This window comes from Podarcis bocagei (assembly GCF_964188305.1).
Source record: "Podarcis bocagei genome assembly, chromosome: 9".
Lineage (NCBI taxonomy): Eukaryota > Metazoa > Chordata > Lepidosauria > Squamata > Lacertidae > Podarcis > Podarcis bocagei.
In genome coordinates, this window is record NC_138134.1 from 7,311,558 (window position 1) to 7,331,894 (window position 20,337).

Here is a 20,337-nt window from a genome sequence, read left to right on the forward strand (position 1 = left end):
TGGGGAAGGGACAGGATAATTTCCAAGTCTGACTCCAAATGAAGCCCATGGAGTGGAAGTCAAGATCTCTTAATTTGCTGAAAACACTAAGCGCAGTGACATGGCTGCAGTAGCTCTTCACAGACTGGAAGCAAGCAGCCTTCGACCCAAACAAGAAACTCACTTCAGTCTCCTAGCAGGACTCAGATGCACATGGCAGCAAATCACCTGTGGGCCATTGAGCAAGACAAGTGCTTTCTCCTGGCAGTCACAACAAGTCCAAACCTCTCTAGCTCTCCTGCCACAGTGACCTACTTTTGCCTGCCACTGTGCGGCTGGATATTGAACGGTGCATTTTGACGTCACGCAGCTACACATGCATGACTGAGCAAGGAGTAGCATTTGGTTAGCATCAAACTGCACTCCAGAGAGATACTGAGACAGACAAACAAACAGCAAGTACCGTATTTTTCGCCCTATAGGACGCACTTTTCCTCCTCCAAAAATGAAGGGGAAATCTGGGTGCGTCCTATGAGGCGAATGCAGGCTTTCGCTGAAGCCTGGAGAGCGAGAGGGGTCGGTGCACACCGACCCCTCTCGCTCTCCAGACTTCGCGCAGCTCTCCGCAAAGTGCAGGAACCTGGCGCTGGGCTCCCGTGGCTTGCGGAGAGTTGCCTGCATGCTGAAGCCTGGGCGTGCTGGGCTCAGCGCGCCCAAGTTCCGCGCAGCACTCCACAAGGCGCGGGAGCCCGGCACCAGGCTCCCATGGCTTGCGGAGAGTTGCCTGTTCTGGGGGCTGGGGTTGGGGGAAGCTCGGGCTTCCCCTACCCCAGCCCCGCACCTGGGGAAAAAATAATTTTTCCCCCTTTATCCCCCCCCCAAAAAACTAGGTGCACCTTATGGGACGGTGCGTCCTATAGGGTGAAAAATATGGTATGTTTTCTGCATCTCAAGACTTGCGATTTTCTTGTGGTGGAAGGAAAGAGTAAAACGATGCGTTATGCTTTTTATTTTATTTTTAAAGCAAAAATAAAAACCCAAGTGATATAATCCATACTTGAAAATGCAAGGCTGTGGCTCAGTGGTTAGAGCGCCTGCTTTGGATGCTGAATATCCCAAATTCAATTTCCAGGATCTCCAGGTCAGGCTGGGAGCTTGTCTCATTTGAAACGCTGGAGAATTGTTCCCAGTCAGTATAGAAAACACTGAACTAGATGTACCAATGGATTGGCTTAGTGCCAGGCAGTTTCCTGTGCTGAAGACTCCCGACAGGATAAGAAATCTTTTGAGGAATTGAAGGGTGGGCTTCAATTACTGTTTTATTGCTGGGTGCCTCATCAGAACTTTCTGGCATTTACCGTTGTTTGACAGTGGAACAACTTCCTTCCTTGCAAGTTGGAGGTTTTTAAGCAGAGATGGCCATCTGTCAGAGATGCTTTAGCTGTGATTTGTGCATTGCAGGGGGTGGACTAGATGATCCTAGAATTGCAGAACTCTGCAATTCTATGATTCACCAAGCATGCCAAGGTTGAAGCCATCAACAGAAGGCTGCCATTGTGTGAATAATGAATGCCTTCCGAGACCAGCAGAACCTCTGAGCAGAAAAGCAACCCAGCTGCTGCGTAAATTTGAACCCTATTCCTTCTTCAGAGGATAATGTGCTCAACTGCTCCTGGCGTCTCAAAAGCTCATTGTTCCCCAGATGCCCCAATTCCACACAAACTCTGCTCCTCACTTCCAGGAGCACAACGGATGGCCGTGACAAATGGGAGATTTCATGGCAATCTGGTTCCTCAAGGAGAGAGGAAAACAATCATTAAGGGGTCCTTGAATTTCTTTCATCTACTCTGAAGCGCCTGAGCTAAAGTATTAGAACAAGGTTTGGAGGGGGACCTTTCATTTGCCCCTCCCCACCTCGGTCTTGCATGCCTCACCTCCAGGAGGGAGCAAGGGGGGGTCTTGCTATTCCATTCTCACGGATCAGTTGCACTGACATCAACATTTCTGCATGTCCTTGCAACATGCACAAGCAGTATTCGATGGCTGCATACCTAAGCAATAGAAATCGTTCGTATGGAAATAAAGATGTATAAGATGGTGTAAAAAGAACGGAAAATGGACTCAGGGTGGTACATTTTGAGATGACAAAGGCTCTCTCAGCTGCAAGCTTTGTTAGAAGGGATGTCAGGGAATTTAGGAGTATAAATTGCCGACACACTCTTATTCATCTCACGTCTGGAATGGAAATCAATCCAGTGAATACAATTGGTATTTACTGTTGTTGTGGTTGTCAGTCTGCAAATGGCAAACATTGGATTATAGCCACGTCCCCTATATTGGCATCCCATTTCTTTTGCACTGTAATGAAAGGGGTGGAATGACATAATGGCAACATCATAATTACTTAAACAAGTTGCATAGTTTTGCCCCAATGGACAGCAAGATGAATAAAGGCTTACTAGCTGCCTTGCTTCTCAATATTCTCTGGTTGGCCTCTGTTATTTTCTCCTACCAATAGAGAACCTAAAAAGAGGACTCTATATGGGCTCTTGGGTACCCCATAAGGGAAAATGTGTAGTTGTTTTTTCTTATATCAGTTTTTAAACGAACAAGCAGTGTATAAATTTTATGAAATAAAACAAACAAACAAACACCAGGGTGGCCAAATTCTGCCCCATTTGAAGATTTCAAAGCATCTTCTGAGGCAGCTGCACATAAAGAGCATTACAGAAATCCTGCTTGGAGAACAATATTATATAAATATAGTAAATAAATATTTTAATAGCAGACATGGCAAATGCATCTTGTCCCCCACTTTTTATATGTGTATCCCCCCTTTCTTATGTCACCACCCAACCAGACACTGACCATGCCAACACCTGCTTAGACAGGTTCAGCAAGGTATGTTTTCAGTCCAGGCCCTGTGTCAGAAGTGATGGTGCACTGTAACCCCACAGAGCTATAAAGGGGGAACTCCTGCCCCCCACAATTCCTTGCACACTCCCCAACTTGTGTTCCTCAAATAATAATTACCCTCCTCCATTGTCTACTACAAACATTTTGATAGGAAGTCATTAGGGCATTCCTCAGACGCTGCAGTCCCACAGACCCGGCAAGAGGAACAGAGCTCATTTCTCCTCTCAGCGAGCTATGAACAGATGCAGAAAGCTGGCTTTTACAACCCACCAAATGCTGTTGAGACCGCTTGCCTCAGCGATGAATAAAATTAGAGAGGAGCAGGAATTGAAAGGGACATAATGTAATTGAAAACCAGGAGTCTTTGGGGGACAATATCTTGGCTTCAATGGTTACGGCTTTGACTTCTTCAGCACTTTCACCGGAGGGCAGGAGGGGAGGAATGCATTGGACTGACCCTGACATCTCTTCCGCATCACCTCTGAAAGTCCTAAAAGAATGGCTGGACCAGTGTCCATGCTCAGAAATTTAGCTTTGACAAATTAAGCCCTTGCCTAAGGCTAGAGACACCACAGCAGTAAGAGCCGTCCTGAGAAATTGCCCTGAAAATGTTACCTCTGTGCACACATATCCACGTGTTTATGTGTCTTTTTGTTTGAAAGTAGAACAACTGGAGAATTCTGATCCAAACAGAAACAGGAGTGGAAATTGCCCATGGTCATTGATAATGTCTCATGCTTGAAATGGAAATCAATCCAGCTGCTAATGTTCAATATTCACTGTTGCTGTCGCTTTCGGTTCACAAATGGTACATAATTGATTACACACACACACACACACACACACACACACACACACCATTTGCACTGGGTTTCCTTTGCAGTGAAATTAATGGGGTGGAATAATATAATTTGTGACATAACGTCCTTGCTACAGTGGACAGCAAGACCAAGTGTTTGGCAGAAGACAGATTGCAGCAGAATGGAAACAGTGCTGTATGAATATATGACGAATTTTAAAAACTATTTAAACTTAACATCAAAAAAACAGACCGGAGATTTTCCTTCTAGGAACATTACCAACAGAAATAAAGCAAAACACAAGACCACTGTTTATGTACTCAGTTATGGCTGCAAGAATACTCGTAGCCAGAAGCTGGAAATGTGAAACAATACCAACAATAATAGATTGGCAAACACTCATGGTAGAGTATTTTCACTTAGCAAAGCTGACTGGAAAAGTTAGGGGAGCCCTAAATCAAAAAGTATATAGAGAATGGATATTATTCAAGGAGTATATAAGATCACACTGTAAAAATAAAACTATCCTGGCAGAATTGAACGATACTTGTGTATAATAAATAATTGGAAAAATATCTTAGAAGAATATGCAGAAAAAGCTATAAAATAAACTGTGCGATAAAATCAAGATATTAGAAAAAGAACAACGAGAATGATTGGAAGTTTTTGTTCTAGAAGACATATTGGTCAAGATATGATAATGCAACCAATATTCTTTTATTTTAATGTTAATCTTCTTTGCTTTTTATTTTTATTCTTGTTATTCCTTTCTCATTTCCGTGTGAAATTCTGTTGTAACTATTTGTAGTATATTTGGATGATAGTATTTTAAATCAATAAAGATATACCGTATTTTTTGCTCTATAAGACTCACTTTTTCCCTCCTAAAAAGTAAGGGGAAATGTGTGTGTGTCTTATGGAGCGAATGCAGGCTGCGCAGCTATCCCAGAAGCCATAACAGCAAGAGGAATTGCTGCTTTCACTGCGCAGCGATCCCTCTTGCTGTTATGGTTTTGAGATTCAGAATATTTTTTTTCTTGTTTTCCTCCTCCAAAAACTAGGCGCATCATGTGGTCTGGTGCGTCTTATAGAGCGAAAAATACGGTATTCTAAAAAGAAAAAGGGGAATTGACCCTAGTCAAGCTTGCAAAAATCTATCATTTGCCCGAAAATAAATGTTGGAAATGTAAAGAGACTGAAGGTACATTCTTTCACCTTTGGTGGACGTGCCCAAAGATTAAGGCTTTCTGGGAAATGATGTATAATGAAATGAAAAAGGTATTTAAATATACCTTCCTGTAGAAACCAGAGGCCTTTCTCCTGGGCATTGTTGGCCAATTGGTGCCAAAGAAGGACAGAACTTTTTTTATGTATGCTACAACAGCAGCAAGAATACTTATTGCAAAGTATTGGAAGACACAAGATTTACCCACTCTGGAAGAATGGCAGGTGAAGGTGATGGACTATATGGAACTGGCGGAAATGACTGGCAGAATCCGAGACCAGGGTGAAAGAAGTTGGTGAAAGAAGACTGGAAGAAATTTAAAGACTATCTACAGAAATACTGTAAAATTAATGAATGTTAAAGGGATGTTGGATTGAAAATAAGTGGTGTTAGTTAAAAGATTAATAAGAATATGCAAATATGGATTGACAATGGTGGAAAATATATATTTATTATAGGTTAAGATGTTGAGTAAGGATGAATGATAGAGGGTAAGGACTTGCTGAACTAAATATCTGAACTGGAATACAAAAAGGGAGGTGTGAGGAGGTCAAGAAACTAGTGAATGAGATATAAGATATGGAAACACTAATCTTTTTTTGTTTTCTTTTTTGGTGTTTTTTTCTTCTTTTTCTATTCTGTTAACTGGCTTTTATTGTGTACTTCTATGTGTTTTGTTTTGTATTTTCCCATTTTTGTAGGTTTTCTTTGGTTTTTGTATTTTATGTTTAAATTTTTGAAGCTTTTGATTGTTTAATAAATATTATTATAAAAAAAGAAAAAGGGGAAAAAAGGAAACCGTGCTGTATGCAACAAATACCAGACAGAATGTAAACTCAGAAGAGCCTGCAGGATCAGGCCAGTGACCCACCTAGGTCTCCATCCTGTTCTCACAGTGGCCAACCAGAAGTCCCAGTGGGAAACCTGCAAGCAGGAGCTCAGCAAAAGAGCCCTCCCTGCCTCCAGTGGGAGTGAGTTCCATAGTTCAATTCCATGCTGCGTGAAGGACTTATTTTTATCTTTCTTGAATCTTCCGACATTCAGCTTCATGGGATACCCACATTTTCTAGTGTTATGGGGGGGGGGGCTTTTCTTTGTCCACTTTCTCCACATCAGGCATAGTCTATCATGTTGCCTCTTCCTCGCCTTTCTCTAAACAAAACAGTCCCAAATGCTGCAACCTTCCTTCACAGAGCAGTCACTCCAACCCTGGATCATTTTGGCTGCTCTTTCTGAACTTTCTCCAACTCTTGTTGTTTAGTTGTTTAGTCGCGTCCGACTCTTCGTGACTCCATGGACCAGAGCACGCCAGGCACTCCTGTCTTCCACTGCCTCCCGCAGTTTGGTGAAACTCATGCTGGTAGCTTCAAGAACACCGTCCAGCCATCTCGTCCTCTGTCGTCCCCTTCTCCTTGTGCCCTCCATCTTTCCCAACATCAGGGTCTTTTCCAGGGAGTCTTCTCTTCTCATGAGGTGGCCAAAGTCTTGGAGCCTCAGCTTCAGGATCTGTCCTTCCAGTGAGCAGCACTCAGGGCGGATTTCCTTAAGAATGGAGAGGTTTGATCTTCTTGCAGTCCATGGGACTCTCAAGAGTCTCCTCCAGCACCATAATTCAAAAGCATCAATTGTTCGGCGATCAGCCTTCTTTATGGTCCAGCTCTCACTTCCATACATCACTACTGGGAAAACCATAGCTTTTACTATATGGACCTTTGTTGGCAAGGTGATGTCTCTGCTTTTTAAGATGCTGTCTAGGTTTGTCATTGCTTTTCTCCCAAGAAGCAGGCGTCTTTTAATTTTGTGGCTGCTGCCACCATCTGCAGTGATCATGGAGCCCAAGAAAGTAAAATCTCTCACTGCCTCCATTTCTTCCCCTTCTATTTGCCAGGAGGTGATGGGACCAGTGGCCATGCTTTTTGATATTCAAATGGTTTCTATTGGCTCTTTAATTGCGCTCAACTGCTGTGTTCATTCCTTTAATATTAGGGTTTTGTTTTTGTTTTTTAAACAAATGCTTTTAAGGATTCACAGTTAGTGTTTTACTGGGGGCTCCCCTCCCCAATAAAGGTGGGATTTGTTTTGTTTGTTTGTTTGTTTTAAAAAACCAAACACCTCACATTTCAGAAAGAGCTATTTTGATACCAGGGGGGAAGTGCCATTCATGTGCAAATTAGCCTTTGATTGACAACGTGCCCAAGCCTCCCTCTCATTTGTATCTTTTGCTAATTCACATTGCATAATGGATGCAGCTTTCCCTCTGCCTAGCAACAGCCTCATTAGGGGCTCCTCTTAGGCCAAGGTCTGCCTGGATCTCAACACTGCCCAGTCCTCTTTATGCCACTCTCAGCGATCAAGGCAGCATTCCTGCAAACAAAAGCCTATATATCTTTCTGCCTCAGTTCTCCTCACCATGGCTACTCAGACACCTGGTGCACGGGGCAGGTCTAATTTGTGAGATATGCAAATATCCTCCACCCACAGTTGCTGCTGTTTGTCAATTTGTCAATATTGGTCAAAAACTGTCATTGTTATTGCCAATATTGTTATTGAGAGCCAGTGTGGTGTAGTGGTTAAGAGTGGTAGTCTTGTAATCTGGGGAACCGGGTTCGCGTCTCCGCTCCTCCACATGCAGCTGCTGGGTGACCTTGGGCCAGTCACACTTCCTTGAAGTCTCTCAGCCCCACTCACCTCACAGAGTGTTTGTTGTGGGGGAGGAAGGGAAAGGAGAATGTTAGCCGCTTTGAGACTCCTTAAAGGGAGTGAAAGGCGGGATATCAAATCCAAACTCTTCTTCTTCAATATGCCAATTTAGGAACCAAATGGACTTGATCTCCTGACCATCCATTGGACTTTAATTTCTCTTGATATGTTCTGTTTGCATAATACATTGGTCTATGGAATTACACTTTGTGAGATATTATATGTTGAATTGTGTTTGAAATAGAAGTTACATAGTCAAAAACAGCCTGTTACGTTGTGTGTGTTGTTACCAGGATTGTATTTATGTAACCTAAGGCTTAGTAGTGTTTTGCATGTCATAGCACCAGAACACAAAAAGGGGCTGCTGGATCAGGCCATTCCATTGATCTGGTACAGCAGGTCTTTAAGCATCTGACTTCCTAACCAGGGTATTGTGGGGTTTTTTGGAGGGGCAGCCTAGATGATGCTCTGGGTCCCTTCCAATCTTCGTGGGTCCTATACCCAGTGAGGATTAGAATCTGAAGTAGGATTCTACTGCTAAACTGGTTGGGCAAGTCTCTTTGTTGGCCAATGACCGTAGGTGGTCCTCATCAGCTAAGTGTCCTCCTCAGCACCCCAAAAGAAGGAGCCAGGTTGCAAGAGCTGCAACTAAGTGATGAGACCCTCCATGCTAACGATGGGCTTTTCCTCCACCTGGCTGCTAGGTAGGAGAATGAAAGCTAGTGTGGTGTGTGAGCGCTGAGCTGGAAGCAAGACAAGGAGAAGCTGCAACTAATGGAGAAGCAAGATCTGTTGGGGTGTTAATGCTGTGGTCCCTCCACCTTATGCTTGGGTTGTATAGATGTGTGAAATAATAATAATAATAATAATAATAATAATAATAATAATAATAATAATTTATATATACCCCGCCCATCTGGCTGGATTTCCCCAGCCACTATGGGCGGCTTCCAACAGAATATTAAAATACAATAGTCTAAAACCATGTACTAAACATAGTCTAAAAAGTTAAAGTTATGGTTTTCCCAGTAGTGATGTATAGAAGAGAGATGTGAGAGCTGGACCACAAAGAAGGCTGATCGCCAAAGAATTGATGCTTTTGAATTATGGTGCTGGAGGAGACTCTTGGGAGTCCCATGGACTGCAAGAAGATCAAACCTATCTATTCTTAAGGAAATCGGCCCTGAGTGCTCACTGGAAGGACAGATCCTGAAGCTGAGGCTCCAATATTTTGACCACCTCATGAGAAGAGAAGACTCCCTGGAAAAGACCCTGATGTTGGGAAAGATGGAGGGCACAAGGAGAAGGGGACGACAGAGGATGAGGTAGTTGGGCAGTGTTCTCAAAGCTACAAGCATGAGTTTGACCAAACTGCGGGAGGCAGTGGAAGACAGGAGTGCCTGGCGTGCTCTGGTCCATGGGGTCATGAAGAGTCGGACACGACTAAACGACTAAACAACAACAACAAAACCATGTACAGTGGTACCTCGAGTTACATACGCTTCAGGTTACAGACTCCTCTAACCCAGAAATAGTACCTCAGGTTAAGAACTTTGCTTCAAGATGAGAACAGAAATCGTGCTCTGGCGGCGTGGCAGTAGCGGGAGGCCCCATTAGCTAAAGTGGTGCTTCAGGTTAAGAACAGTTTCAGGTTAAGAACGGACCTCTGGAACGAATTAAGTACGTAACCCGAGGTACCACTGTATCCTAAATACACCACATTCTGACCTTCATTCCAAGGATACCGAATCCTGCATAAGTGCTGGAACCACTGGAACTGCTCACCACTCAGAGGTTGGGGTGCATGAAACACCGTGTTAGCGGTGGGATTGCTTTTCCCGTAGGAGGAAATTTGAGTCCCTACATCCTCTGAGAAATCCATCTGTCCTAAAAGAGACTCCACTGTCCTTCATTCCAAGGAAACTGAACTCTAGGCGAGCGCAGGAACCCCTCGACTCTCTCCCCATTTGGAGATTGGGGTGGCATGTAACACAGGCATGCCTTGTGGCCACATGAGGGATCTTGGTTTGGTGTGGAAGACACTGGACTAGATCAGCCTCTTGTGGAATCTGATCTAACAGCGCTGACCTCTTAAGTCCACGGCAGGCAGCAGCCTGAATCACAGCAATTTCATCTGACTTTCATCTGGGTCTTTGGCACAGCAAATGCACGGACGGCTCCTCCTAGACTGTGTGTGTTGTTGAGGCTTGGAGAGGGGAGGGTCAATAATTGAGCGGGGGGGGGGGAGAGAATGAGCTCTGAAGCATTGTTGGTTTTAATCTCACACATTGTTGCTTTCTTGCTGCCTTGAATGTCACTCCTGCCTCCAGGCAGGTCCAGGGTTGAGAAAGACTCCCTGCCTTTTCATCCAGGCATTTCCTGTGATTCTTGTTCAAATGTTTTTCCAGTACGGCTTCAGACAGAAATGCCATAACAATATAAATGGTAAAATATGGAGACGCAAAGGATGTGGAAAAGATGGAGTCATGGCCCATAGACGACACCCCCACCCACAGCTCACTGGCAGAGCATTTGTCATGCAAGCAGCAGGTCCCAGGTGACACCTCCAGCATCTCCGGTATCGTCCACACTGAGCAACATGGACCAGTGACCTGACTCAGTATAAGGCAGCTTCCTGTTGTTGTTGTTTAGTTGTTTAGTCGTGTCCGACTCTTCGTGACCCCCTGGACCAGAGCACGCCAGGCACTCCTGTCTTCCACTGCCTCCCGCAGTTTGGTCAAACTCATGTTTGTAGCTTTGAGAACACTGTCCAACCATCTCGTCCTCTGTCGTCCCCTTCTCCTTGTGCCCTCAATCTTTCCCAACATCAGGGTCTTTTCCAGGGAGTCTTCTCTTCTCATGAGGTGGCCAAAATATTGGAGTCTCAGCTTCACGATCTGTCCTTCCAGTGAGCTCTCAGGGCTGATTTCCTTCAGAATGGATATGTTTGATCTTCTTGCAGTCCATGGGACTCTCAAGAGTCTCCTCCAAGCACCATAATTCAAAAGCATCAATTCTTCGGCGATCAGCCTTCTTGATGGTCCAGCTCTCACTTCCATACATCACAACTGAGAAAACCATAGCTTTAACTATATGGACCTTTGTTGGCGAGGTGATGTCTCTACTTTTTAAGATGCTTCCTTTTTATGGCAGCTTCCTAGGATCCTGAAAAAGCACCTTTCTTCCAGGACCCAGAGATGCACAACTGCTCAGCGTTGTAACACTAGAATTCGAGGACATCTAATGAAGTTGAAGATTGAAAGAGTCATGAGAGGTAAAAGAAAGTCCTTCTTCAAGCAGCACATGGTTAAACTATGGAACTCCCTCCCACAAGAGGCAGTGAAGGCCACCAACCTAGATGGTCTTGAAAGAGGATGGGATAACCATGAAGAAAAAGGCTTTGCATGGCTACTAGTCAAGATGGTTGTGCTCTGCCTCCATGGTCAAGAGGCGGCCGTGCTTCTGACTACCAGTGGCTGGAAGCCACAGGAGGACAGAGGGCTCTTGTACTTGACTCCTGCTTGTGGGCAACTGGTCTAAGTGACAAGAGGGTGCTGGAACAGGGAGCCATTGGCCTGATCCATCAGGTTCTTCTCATGTTCTTATCCCCAACCCTTAATCCAAATATTGCAGCAGCCATTCAAAAGCCGCCTTCTGGTGATGAAACCAGTCATGAGCCCCTTGCACCAAGGAGCAGTCCGTATTCTCACAAGATCTACATTTGACCATGAAAAGTCTTTGCATCCATCCATCTTGTGAGCGGGTGGAAAACACAAAGGCCCAAGAGACCAGTGTTTCCCAGGGTAACAAATTTTGGCTCCAGCAGAAGCATCTCCAGGAGAGAAAACTAATGGAGGAAGGAACTTGTCTTCTCTCACCTCCTCCCTGGCTCATGGCAAAGCCCACGGAGGTGAACATTTGGGCTTAATTACAGCATCAAGGGATCTTCTGGAGAGTAGAGGTTGGGCAGGGGAAGGGCTGGGGGACATGTGTGCGTTCTGAGTCAGCTGGGGGTGACCACCCTATTTCCTTTAAATTATTACTGGCAAAAGAAGCTGGTCACAGCCCCATGGTCTGAAATCCTCACAGACCCACATCCAACTGCTATCATAAAAAAGTTTCAACAGCCTGTGGAGGCTGCTTCATTTGGATGAATGGGAAGGTTCCCGCCACCCTCAGTGAGACTTCCACCGGGCCCCCGCCTGCCTGCCTGCCTGCCTGCCTTCTTACTTAGAAGCAGACCAGGCAGTTGCCCTGCCTCTCAGCTCCCTCCTCTTCCTCCCTAGGCTCAGTGGTGTCTCCTCAGAAAAGGGGGTGGCCTCTCCTTCCTTGAAGGTTTTTAAGCAGAGGTTGGATGCCGTGGTGGATCTTGGAGTCTCAAATTTCAGCAATGTCTCCAAGGCTTTGTGCCCAGTGTAACCAAACCAGTTGTGCTCCCCTAAATCTGACTTTGTCGGATGGGCCACTTCTTCTTCTTCTTCTTCTTCTTCTTCTTCTTCTTCTTCTTCTTCTTCTTCTTCTTCTTCTTCTATCACTCGTAGCCAAGTAAGATTGTCTTCCATAAACACGGTTTTAACAATGAGTCCGTAAGTGACTGTGGAGGCCAATTCTGGACCCACACGTCCTTCCACAGTGGGGAAATTGGTGCCCGGGTGGGAGTTGATCACGGTGTGGATTTACCTTCCTCTTAGCACGTTTCTCCCTTGTGTTCTGAGTTTGAGTGTCTTCAAAGCGCATGACACCTTTGGTAAAGGCTGTTCTCCAACTGGAGCGCTCACAGGCTAGTGCTTCCCAGTTGTCAGTGTTTATACTACATTTTTTTAGATTTGCCTTGAGAGAGTCTTTAAACCTCTTTTGTTGACCACCAGCATTACGTTTTCCATTTTTAAGTTCAGAATAGAGTAGTTGCTTTGGAAGACGATAATCAGGCATCCAAACAACATGACCAGTCCAACAAAGTTGATGTTGAAGAATCATTGCTTCCACACTGGTGATCTTTGCTTCATCCATTACACTGATGTTAGTTCGCCTGTCTTCCCAAGTGATGTGTACAGTGGTGCCCCGCAAGACGAAATTAATTCGTTCCGCAATTTTTGTCGTCTAGCGAATTTTTCGTCTTGCGAAGCACGAAATCCCATAGGAATGCATTGAAAATCAATTAATGCGTTCCTATGGTCAAAAAAAGTCGAAACAAAGCCAAATTTGGTACAACAACAGTTTATTAACTGCTCTTTAAAGTCACACATACTGTAAAGAGCAGTTCAAAAACTGAAGGGAAAATAAATTAACTTTATAAACAAAACATGTCTTTGTTTTTAGACAAAGGAAACAAAGCCGCGAGACGTTTTCGTCTTGCGAAGCAAGCCCATAGGGAAATTTCGTCTTGCGAGGCAAATCGAAAACGGAAAAACCTTTCGTCTAGCGAGTTTTTTGTCTTGCGAGGCATTCGTCTTGCGAGGTACCACTGTAATATTTTTCAGAGACACCGTTGATGGAATCTTTTGAGAAGTTGGAGTGGGCCACATATAACAGATTTGTTAGCTGCGTTTCCTGCCTTACAGGGGGTTGGACTAGATGACCCTTGGGATCCCTTCCAACTTGATTGTATGACTTAATACTCAGAAGATAGGGACACGGGTGGCGCTGTGGGTTAAACCACAGAGCCTAGGACTTGCCGATCAGAAGATTGGCGTTTCGAATCCCCGCAGTGGGGTGAGCTCCCGTTGCTCGGTCCCTGCTCCTGCCAACCTAGCAGTTCGAAAGCACGTCAAAGTGCAAGTAGATAAATAGGTACCACTCCAGCGGGAAGGTAAACGACATTTCCATGCGCTGCTCTGGTTTAGCAGAAGCGGCTTAGTCATGCTGGCCACATGACCCGGAAGCTGTACGCCGGCTCCCTCAGCCAATAAAGTGAGATGAGCGCCGCAACCCCAGAGTCGGCCACGACTGGACCTAATGGTCAGGGGTCCCTTTACTTTACCTTTACTCAGAAGATAACAGGGGTCCTCCTTTTGCTCTTTCTTCTGTACTTGCCTTTCACAGGCATCTTGTTCTTTTCAGCTATGCTTCAATTTGCATGGGTGGGATTTGTGTGGTATATTTGCAAACATTTTATCAACACTGCTTAATAAATACATTTTAAAAATTGTCCAGCTTTCCAATCTTCTTATAAGATTGATGTGGAGGGCAATGTATCCACAAGCATGCCTTTCAGCTTATTTGCATGGAGTTCTATTATGCAGGAAAAAAAACCTTATACACAGCTCTGGGTGGGCAGGGGCTTGTAGGGCAAGCTTGGCGTGCGCACAGAGAAAACCCTGCCAATCAACAATGGGCACCTGTGACTGGCAGCCCCTTCCCTTCCCCCAGCATGGCTTGGCAGCTTGATCCTGCCCTGGAGAAACATGCTGCTCTTGGGGTCCTCTCCCTCCCATCAGAACTAATTTATAGAAAACCTCAGCAGAAATGGGAAGCAAATCAACAAGCAGATCTATATCTGGAAATGGGCCAACCTTTGCTTAGAATAATCCATGCACATTGTCAAGTTGAAGGGGTACGATTTGGTCATCTTAGACTACGGATTAGGGAGAGGGGAAAGAATTTGATTGGGTTTGCCTTCAGAATTCACCCTTTCCAAAACAATACTCAAAGCAAAGCACAGCCAGACTGGCACTCTTCCAGATTTTGCAAGGCAAAAGTAAAGTCTACAAATAATATGCTTGTGCGAGGGCAAAGGGTACATCAAAGGCAGATAGCTGTGAAAGCAGCATGCATTCAAAAATGCATTCTATTGGGAGAAATTGCTTTGCAGGAAAACAACTCTATGTTAAGGGGGAAATTGCACACAAAATGTGTACATTAGTAGAAATGCACTGTAAACTCCTGATGACTTTCCACAAAGTCTGATGTGGAAATGTGGAGAACTATAAAAATGAAGAACCAAGACAAACGAAAGCTGACAGATTTGCCTATCCCTGCCCTGGGTTTAATGCATTTTAGAAAGCAAAGTCTGTCTTGCTCCATTCATTTCAAAATGCAGTAAGACAGCCCTGCTGTGTTTGGGGCCCTTTTGCTCATTCTGGACTCTGGACATCTGCCCCAAAGTCCGACTCTAGTGCTGCCACTATATCTTTTTCCCAGAGAGGAGAGACGCAGTTACTGTACTGTTCAGGATCCATTGGGTTATAACCTACGAGATTGCCTTATGCCATATATGCCCACTTGATCGCTTCGAACAGTAGAACTGGCACAGTTAACGGGTGCCACTTAAAACCCTGCACATTTGTAAGAAATATCTAGTGTGGCAGCACCTACACTTTGTGAACTCCCTGCCTATTGACACCAGCCTTCAAGGTACACTCTTTGGTACCTGCTAAAAACATTCCTTTTTAGATAAGCCTACCCAGATGGGACGCGGGTGGCGCTGTGGGTTAAACCACAGAGCCTAGGACTTGCCGATCAGAAGGCCGGCGGTTTGAATGCCCACGACGGGGTGAGCTCCTGTTGCTCGGTCCCTGCTTCTGCCAACCTAGCAGTTCAAAAGCATGTCAAAGTGCAAGTAGATAAATAGGTACCGCTCCAGTGGGAAGGTAAACGGCATTTCTGGGTGCTGCTCTGGTTTGTCAGAAGCAGCTTAGTCATGCTGGCCACATGACTTGGAAGCTGTACGCTGGCTTCCTCGGCCAGTAAAGCGAGATGGGCACCGCAACCCCAGAGTTGGCCACGACTGGGCCTAATGGTCAGGGGTCCCTTTACCTTTACCTTACCCAGATGCTTAGAAAGTTGATGCACGTTTTACTTGCTGACAGCGGCATGAATGATCATAGCTAGGAAATGGGGAAAGCAAGGAGGATTTCAAATAGAAGAATGGTATAAAGAAGTGTGGGATATAGCAATTAATGATAAATTAACGTGCTCTATCAAAGTAAGAAGCGAAATATGGAAGAGAAATGACTTTGAGAAATATGGGTGGTATTTGTGGTATTTGTATTGTCATGCCATCTGAAGAAGGGTAATTTTTTTGGAAAGTTGGATAATTATGATAAATAATGATCTCGGGGATGGGTGCAAATTTCTATTTGTATTAGTATTACTGTTAAAAAAGAAATTTTATTTTAAAAAGGAAAGTTGATGCAAGTTTTAATCTGTTTTAGTCTGCAATTTTAACTTTCTGCAAGTCTAAAATTATTGTTGATTTTTCTTATTGGTGATTTTATTGCTTTCTCTTTTTTGTAAACCACTTTGAGGGTTTTTTCTTTTTTTACAGGCAAGTGGTATATAAATTTTATGAAATAGAAATGTAAGTACATTGAGTGAGTAGGGCTAGCAGATATCCTGCTGTTGACACCTCTTGTTTGGCCAGCTCTTATTTATTCCCACCCCCTTCATTCAGAAAAGGGTTAAGAACTCTAGTGCAGATGATCAAATGAGCGGGGGAATGCAACTTGTGGATTATTTTATTTAAGCAAATAAAACAATATGATCCCAGCTTTATTTTAAAGCTGACATGTTCATAGAGCACATAGAGGCACATAGTGGTTGGCCTTTAATTCTTAATAGCCTCTTTTAAATGCAGGGTTAAGGTCCAGAAATGCAAACTGCAACTGTCAGGAGCTCAGAACCAAATACAAAATTCTGTGTTTGCAAGGTTTGGTGTTGGAATTATGGAATATGCACCGCTGTGCCTACCAGTGCTGAGATCCGGGATTCAGGGATGCTAAATATCCTCCCCCAAACATCAAACCTTGTTTGCCAAGACACTAAGCACACCGCGAGCACCTTTGCTTCCCTTGCAGGAGGGGGATTCTATATTCCAAGTCTCTTTTTTAGTAATAATAATAAAAAACCCTGCTCATGATTCAGACACTCAGAATTCAAAACAACTCAGTGATGCCCTTTCAATTAGTCTGCCATACCAAAGTCAGAGGCCTTTAATTGAGTCCCAGGATGCATCTATTATACACAAGGCTGGATAACTCAGGGCATCAAGATGCCGCTCTGTTTTATTTATTCCATTCAAAGTTTAAAATGCTGGAAGCGCTGCCTTGGTCTCTCACCCACCAACTGTAGAAGATATCACAAGCCTGTGGTGAAGGATGCAATCACCTACAGAAGTAAGTATTTGAATTCAAAGAGTAGAGTGGGTGGTTTGTGTGTCACAATTGCCTCTACTCCTTCCGTCTTCTTCATCAGTTTATTTACAAGTGGGACTGCAGCAAAATGTTGCAGCCATGCCCTTTTCCAAGGTACCTCCATTTCATTTCCCCTCTCACCCAGTCTCCTTTCCCTCCCCTTTAGCCTGCTGTTGCCTCACTCTTGTACACAGGTGGTGCCATTGCGGCTACATAAGCAACGACATTCATACAATGGTTCTCCACTCCTGACACAGGTCTTCTGTGAAGCAGTACACTGCTAACCCAGGGAAACTTTCCTGCGACCAGTGCTTTTTCTCTGGGGGGATGGGACGCAGGGGGACGTGTACCCCTAAACATTTTGTGTTGCCCCTGTCAGGAGCTCGTTCTACTCTCGAGTAGGACCCTGGCAGAGACACATGCCCGACTGGCATGTTCTCTTCCCTCCTGGTCAATCGTTCGAGAGCTTCAAAAGCTTTCTTCTGCCCAAACATCACAGCGACCAATGCCAGCAGACATCGGCAAACTTAAGGATCCGGAGAGTCTTCGCAGCTTTCGTAACAGACCTCAGCAACTCAGCATTTTGGCTAATCTACTTTATTTACATATAAACACACATGGAGCACTGCAACATGGCCCCCTCTCTCTCTAGCATCAGACAGCAAAGAGAAAAAGAACAAAGGACAATAGTCTCACTACATGGAACACAGTAACACAAATATCCTGTCTCCGTCACTTCCCACTCTGTGGAGTCAAAACATACACCGTCATGTGATAGACAACAATCCTATGACTGCAATCATGGAGCAGGAATTCTAACAGCCCCAACTGACCGACTGATGGACCAATAGGCTAGCTGTCTCTGCAGTAGCAGCGCAGACTGGAGCTCCATCATTCTCCAGTGCCCAGAGAGGGGAGTCTGGGGTGGTCACAGTGGAGGCGACGGTGCTGCTCCTCTTCCTCCTCTTGCAGGGCTAGAGACAGCTGGTGAGACCTTGCCCCTCCTCGCTCAAGCCAACCCCGGTGCCGCCATTTCCAGGGGCCTACACATTCTCCCAGCGCCGCCTCAAGTCCGCCGTCTGGGGGTTGGGGGGGGAAGGGGGCAAGGAGCAGCCAAAATGAGAGTACCCCTAAACATTTTCTTTAGAAAAAAAGCACTGCCTGTGACCATGACACGTCTCCCCAAATTGACATCATCTCCTTGCACTCAAGAAAACAGCAAAAGATAGAGTCAGAAAAGATACTCACACGATGACATAGGGAGTGGGTACGTTGCCCTTCTTGGTGGAGGGAAGATTGCTGGCCCCATGCAGTGTGACCTCAACGGATTCCATCTCAGGATTAGCCAAGTGCAAGGCGTTGGGTCTGGAAGTCAGCGTTCCTGGCTCTGCAGGATCCTCCTTCACCTGCCCAGGGGAAGCAGAAGAACCACCAACTCAGCAGAACGGAGGTTTGTCTGACGACATCCACTGCAGAATGTGGCAGCAAAGCAGCTGGTAGTTAAACTCTGCAACTCAGATTGGAGAACTGGGCCCAAAATGACAGAATTAATTTCAATAGGAACAAATGTAAGGTTCTGTACTTAAACAGGAATAACCAGCTGCACAAATATAAGATGCGGGACACCTGGCTTGCCAGCGGTACGTGTGAAAAGCATCTAGGGGTCTTAGTGGACCACAAGCTTAACATGAGTCCAGCAGCGGAGCAAGTCGATTGGGCGCCTGGGGCGGCATGAATGCCCTGCACCCGGGGGCGGGGCCAGCCACCTGTGGGATGGAGCAAGCCAGGGCAGGACGCTCTGCCTGCTTCCTCCCACTCAGCCACCCTACAGCTAAGGGGGAAGCAATGAGCAGACTGTTTGGGGCAGTGCGGAGCCTGCGAGCGCTCAAGCCACCGTGTCACTCCCAGGAGAGACGTGTGGCTTGGGCGTGCTGCAGGCCCGAGGTGAGTGCCGCCCACCATTTTGTCACCCCTCTCAGTGGGGACATCCAGGGCGGACCACACCCACCACCCACCCCTCGCTACACCCCTGTATGACTCAAAAGTGTGATGCAGCAGCAAAAAAAAGTGAATGCACTTCTGGGCCGCATCAACAGAAGTATAGATCAAGGGAGGTAAAAGAACCACTCTATTCTGCCTCGGTCAGACCACGCTTGGAATACTGTGTATAGTTCTGGGCACCAAAATTTAAGAAGGATGTTGACAAGTTGGAACATGTGCAGAGTGTCGGATTCTCAGGCCGCAGTCAGAGGTAACTGGCCATTCTCCAGGCATTCGGCTTGAGATCCTTGTTGACCTCCCCGTCTGCGTCTCCCGGCAGGATACAGGCGAGGTCACTATCGGCGATCCCACTCAGTGTGAGAGGGACACACCTCTCCTCCCTCCTCCCTGCTTCCCTCAGGGAGGGGAAAGAGACAGACAGAAATCTATTTACATGTCTTTATTTCTGTCATTGCAGCAATACAGAGAAACACATCTGCACTCTCCAGTCTCCAACAGTAGAGAGAGAAAACTCCACCCCTGTACTTCCAGTACAGGTCAGATGACACTCTGAGCTAACATCCGGTGCTCAGCACAGTGAATAGACTGCCCCTTTGTTCCAATAGTACAGTCCCAAACATCAACATCCTGTTTTGCATTCCAGCAACTTGCAGCTCGCTCCCGCATTGCTGCTTTTTCCTGACAACCAAGGTGTTCAAGGGCCTGGAAACCAGGCCTGATGAGGAATGGAAAAGATAAAAAGTCTCCTCTTTACCAGGCTCCACATACCCAATGCCCTCATGCACCACTCGGACAGAAAAAAGGTTTGCCATCCAGGCTTTTGACTGCTAATAACATGTGGCTTTTGGAGCCAATTCTGGTTGGAAATTAGGGCAGAAAGGATGTGTTGAAGGCATTAATGGCTCAGTCTTGCTTCATCTTAAGACCCGCTTTGGCAACAAAACCAAAACAAAATGAGAGGCACAAATACAAGATGGGTGACACCTGGCTTGAGAGCAGTACATGTGAAAAGGATCTAGGAGTCTTGGTTGACCACAAACTTGACATGAGCCAACAGTGTGACGCGGCAGCTAAAAAAGCCAATGCAATTCTGGGCTGCATCAATAGGAGTATAGCATCTAGATCAAGGGAAGTAATAGTGCCACTGTATTCTGCTCTGGTCAGACCTCACCTGGAGTACTGTGTCCAGTTCTGGGCACCACAGTTCACGAAGGACACTGACAAACTGGAACGTGTCCAGAGGAGGGCAACCAAAATGGTCAAAGGCCTGGAAACGATGCCTTATGAGGAACGGCTAAGGGAGCTGGGCATGTTTAGCCTGGAGAAGAGGAGGTTAAGGGGTGATATGATAGCCATGTTCAAATATATAAAAGGATGTCATATAGAGGAGGGAGAAAGGTTGTTTCCTGCTGCTCCAGAGAAGCGGACACAGAGCAATGGATCCAAACTACAAGAAAGAAGATTCCACCTAAACATTAGGAAGAACTTCCTGACAGTAAGAGCTGTTTGACAGTGGAATTTGCTGCCAAGGAGTGTGGTGGAGTCTCCTCCTTTGGAGGTCTTTAAGCAGAGGCTTGACAACCAT

The 20,337-nt window shown here is 45.5% G+C and overlaps 1 protein-coding gene across 3 annotated transcripts in view; it reads right to left on the bottom strand.

The window, feature by feature from the left end:
- The window catches only part of CCDC33 (coiled-coil domain containing 33), a 154,973-nt gene that overhangs the window by 120,918 nt on the left and 13,718 nt on the right, over positions 1-20,337 (bottom strand). For all 3 annotated transcript variants that reach the window (XM_081207621.1, XM_081207619.1, XM_081207620.1), the window contains one exon: positions 18,000-18,157. In XM_081207621.1, coding sequence (XP_081063747.1) covers positions 18,000-18,157 — 158 coding nt within the window. The remainder of the gene's footprint in view (positions 1-17,999; positions 18,158-20,337) is intronic.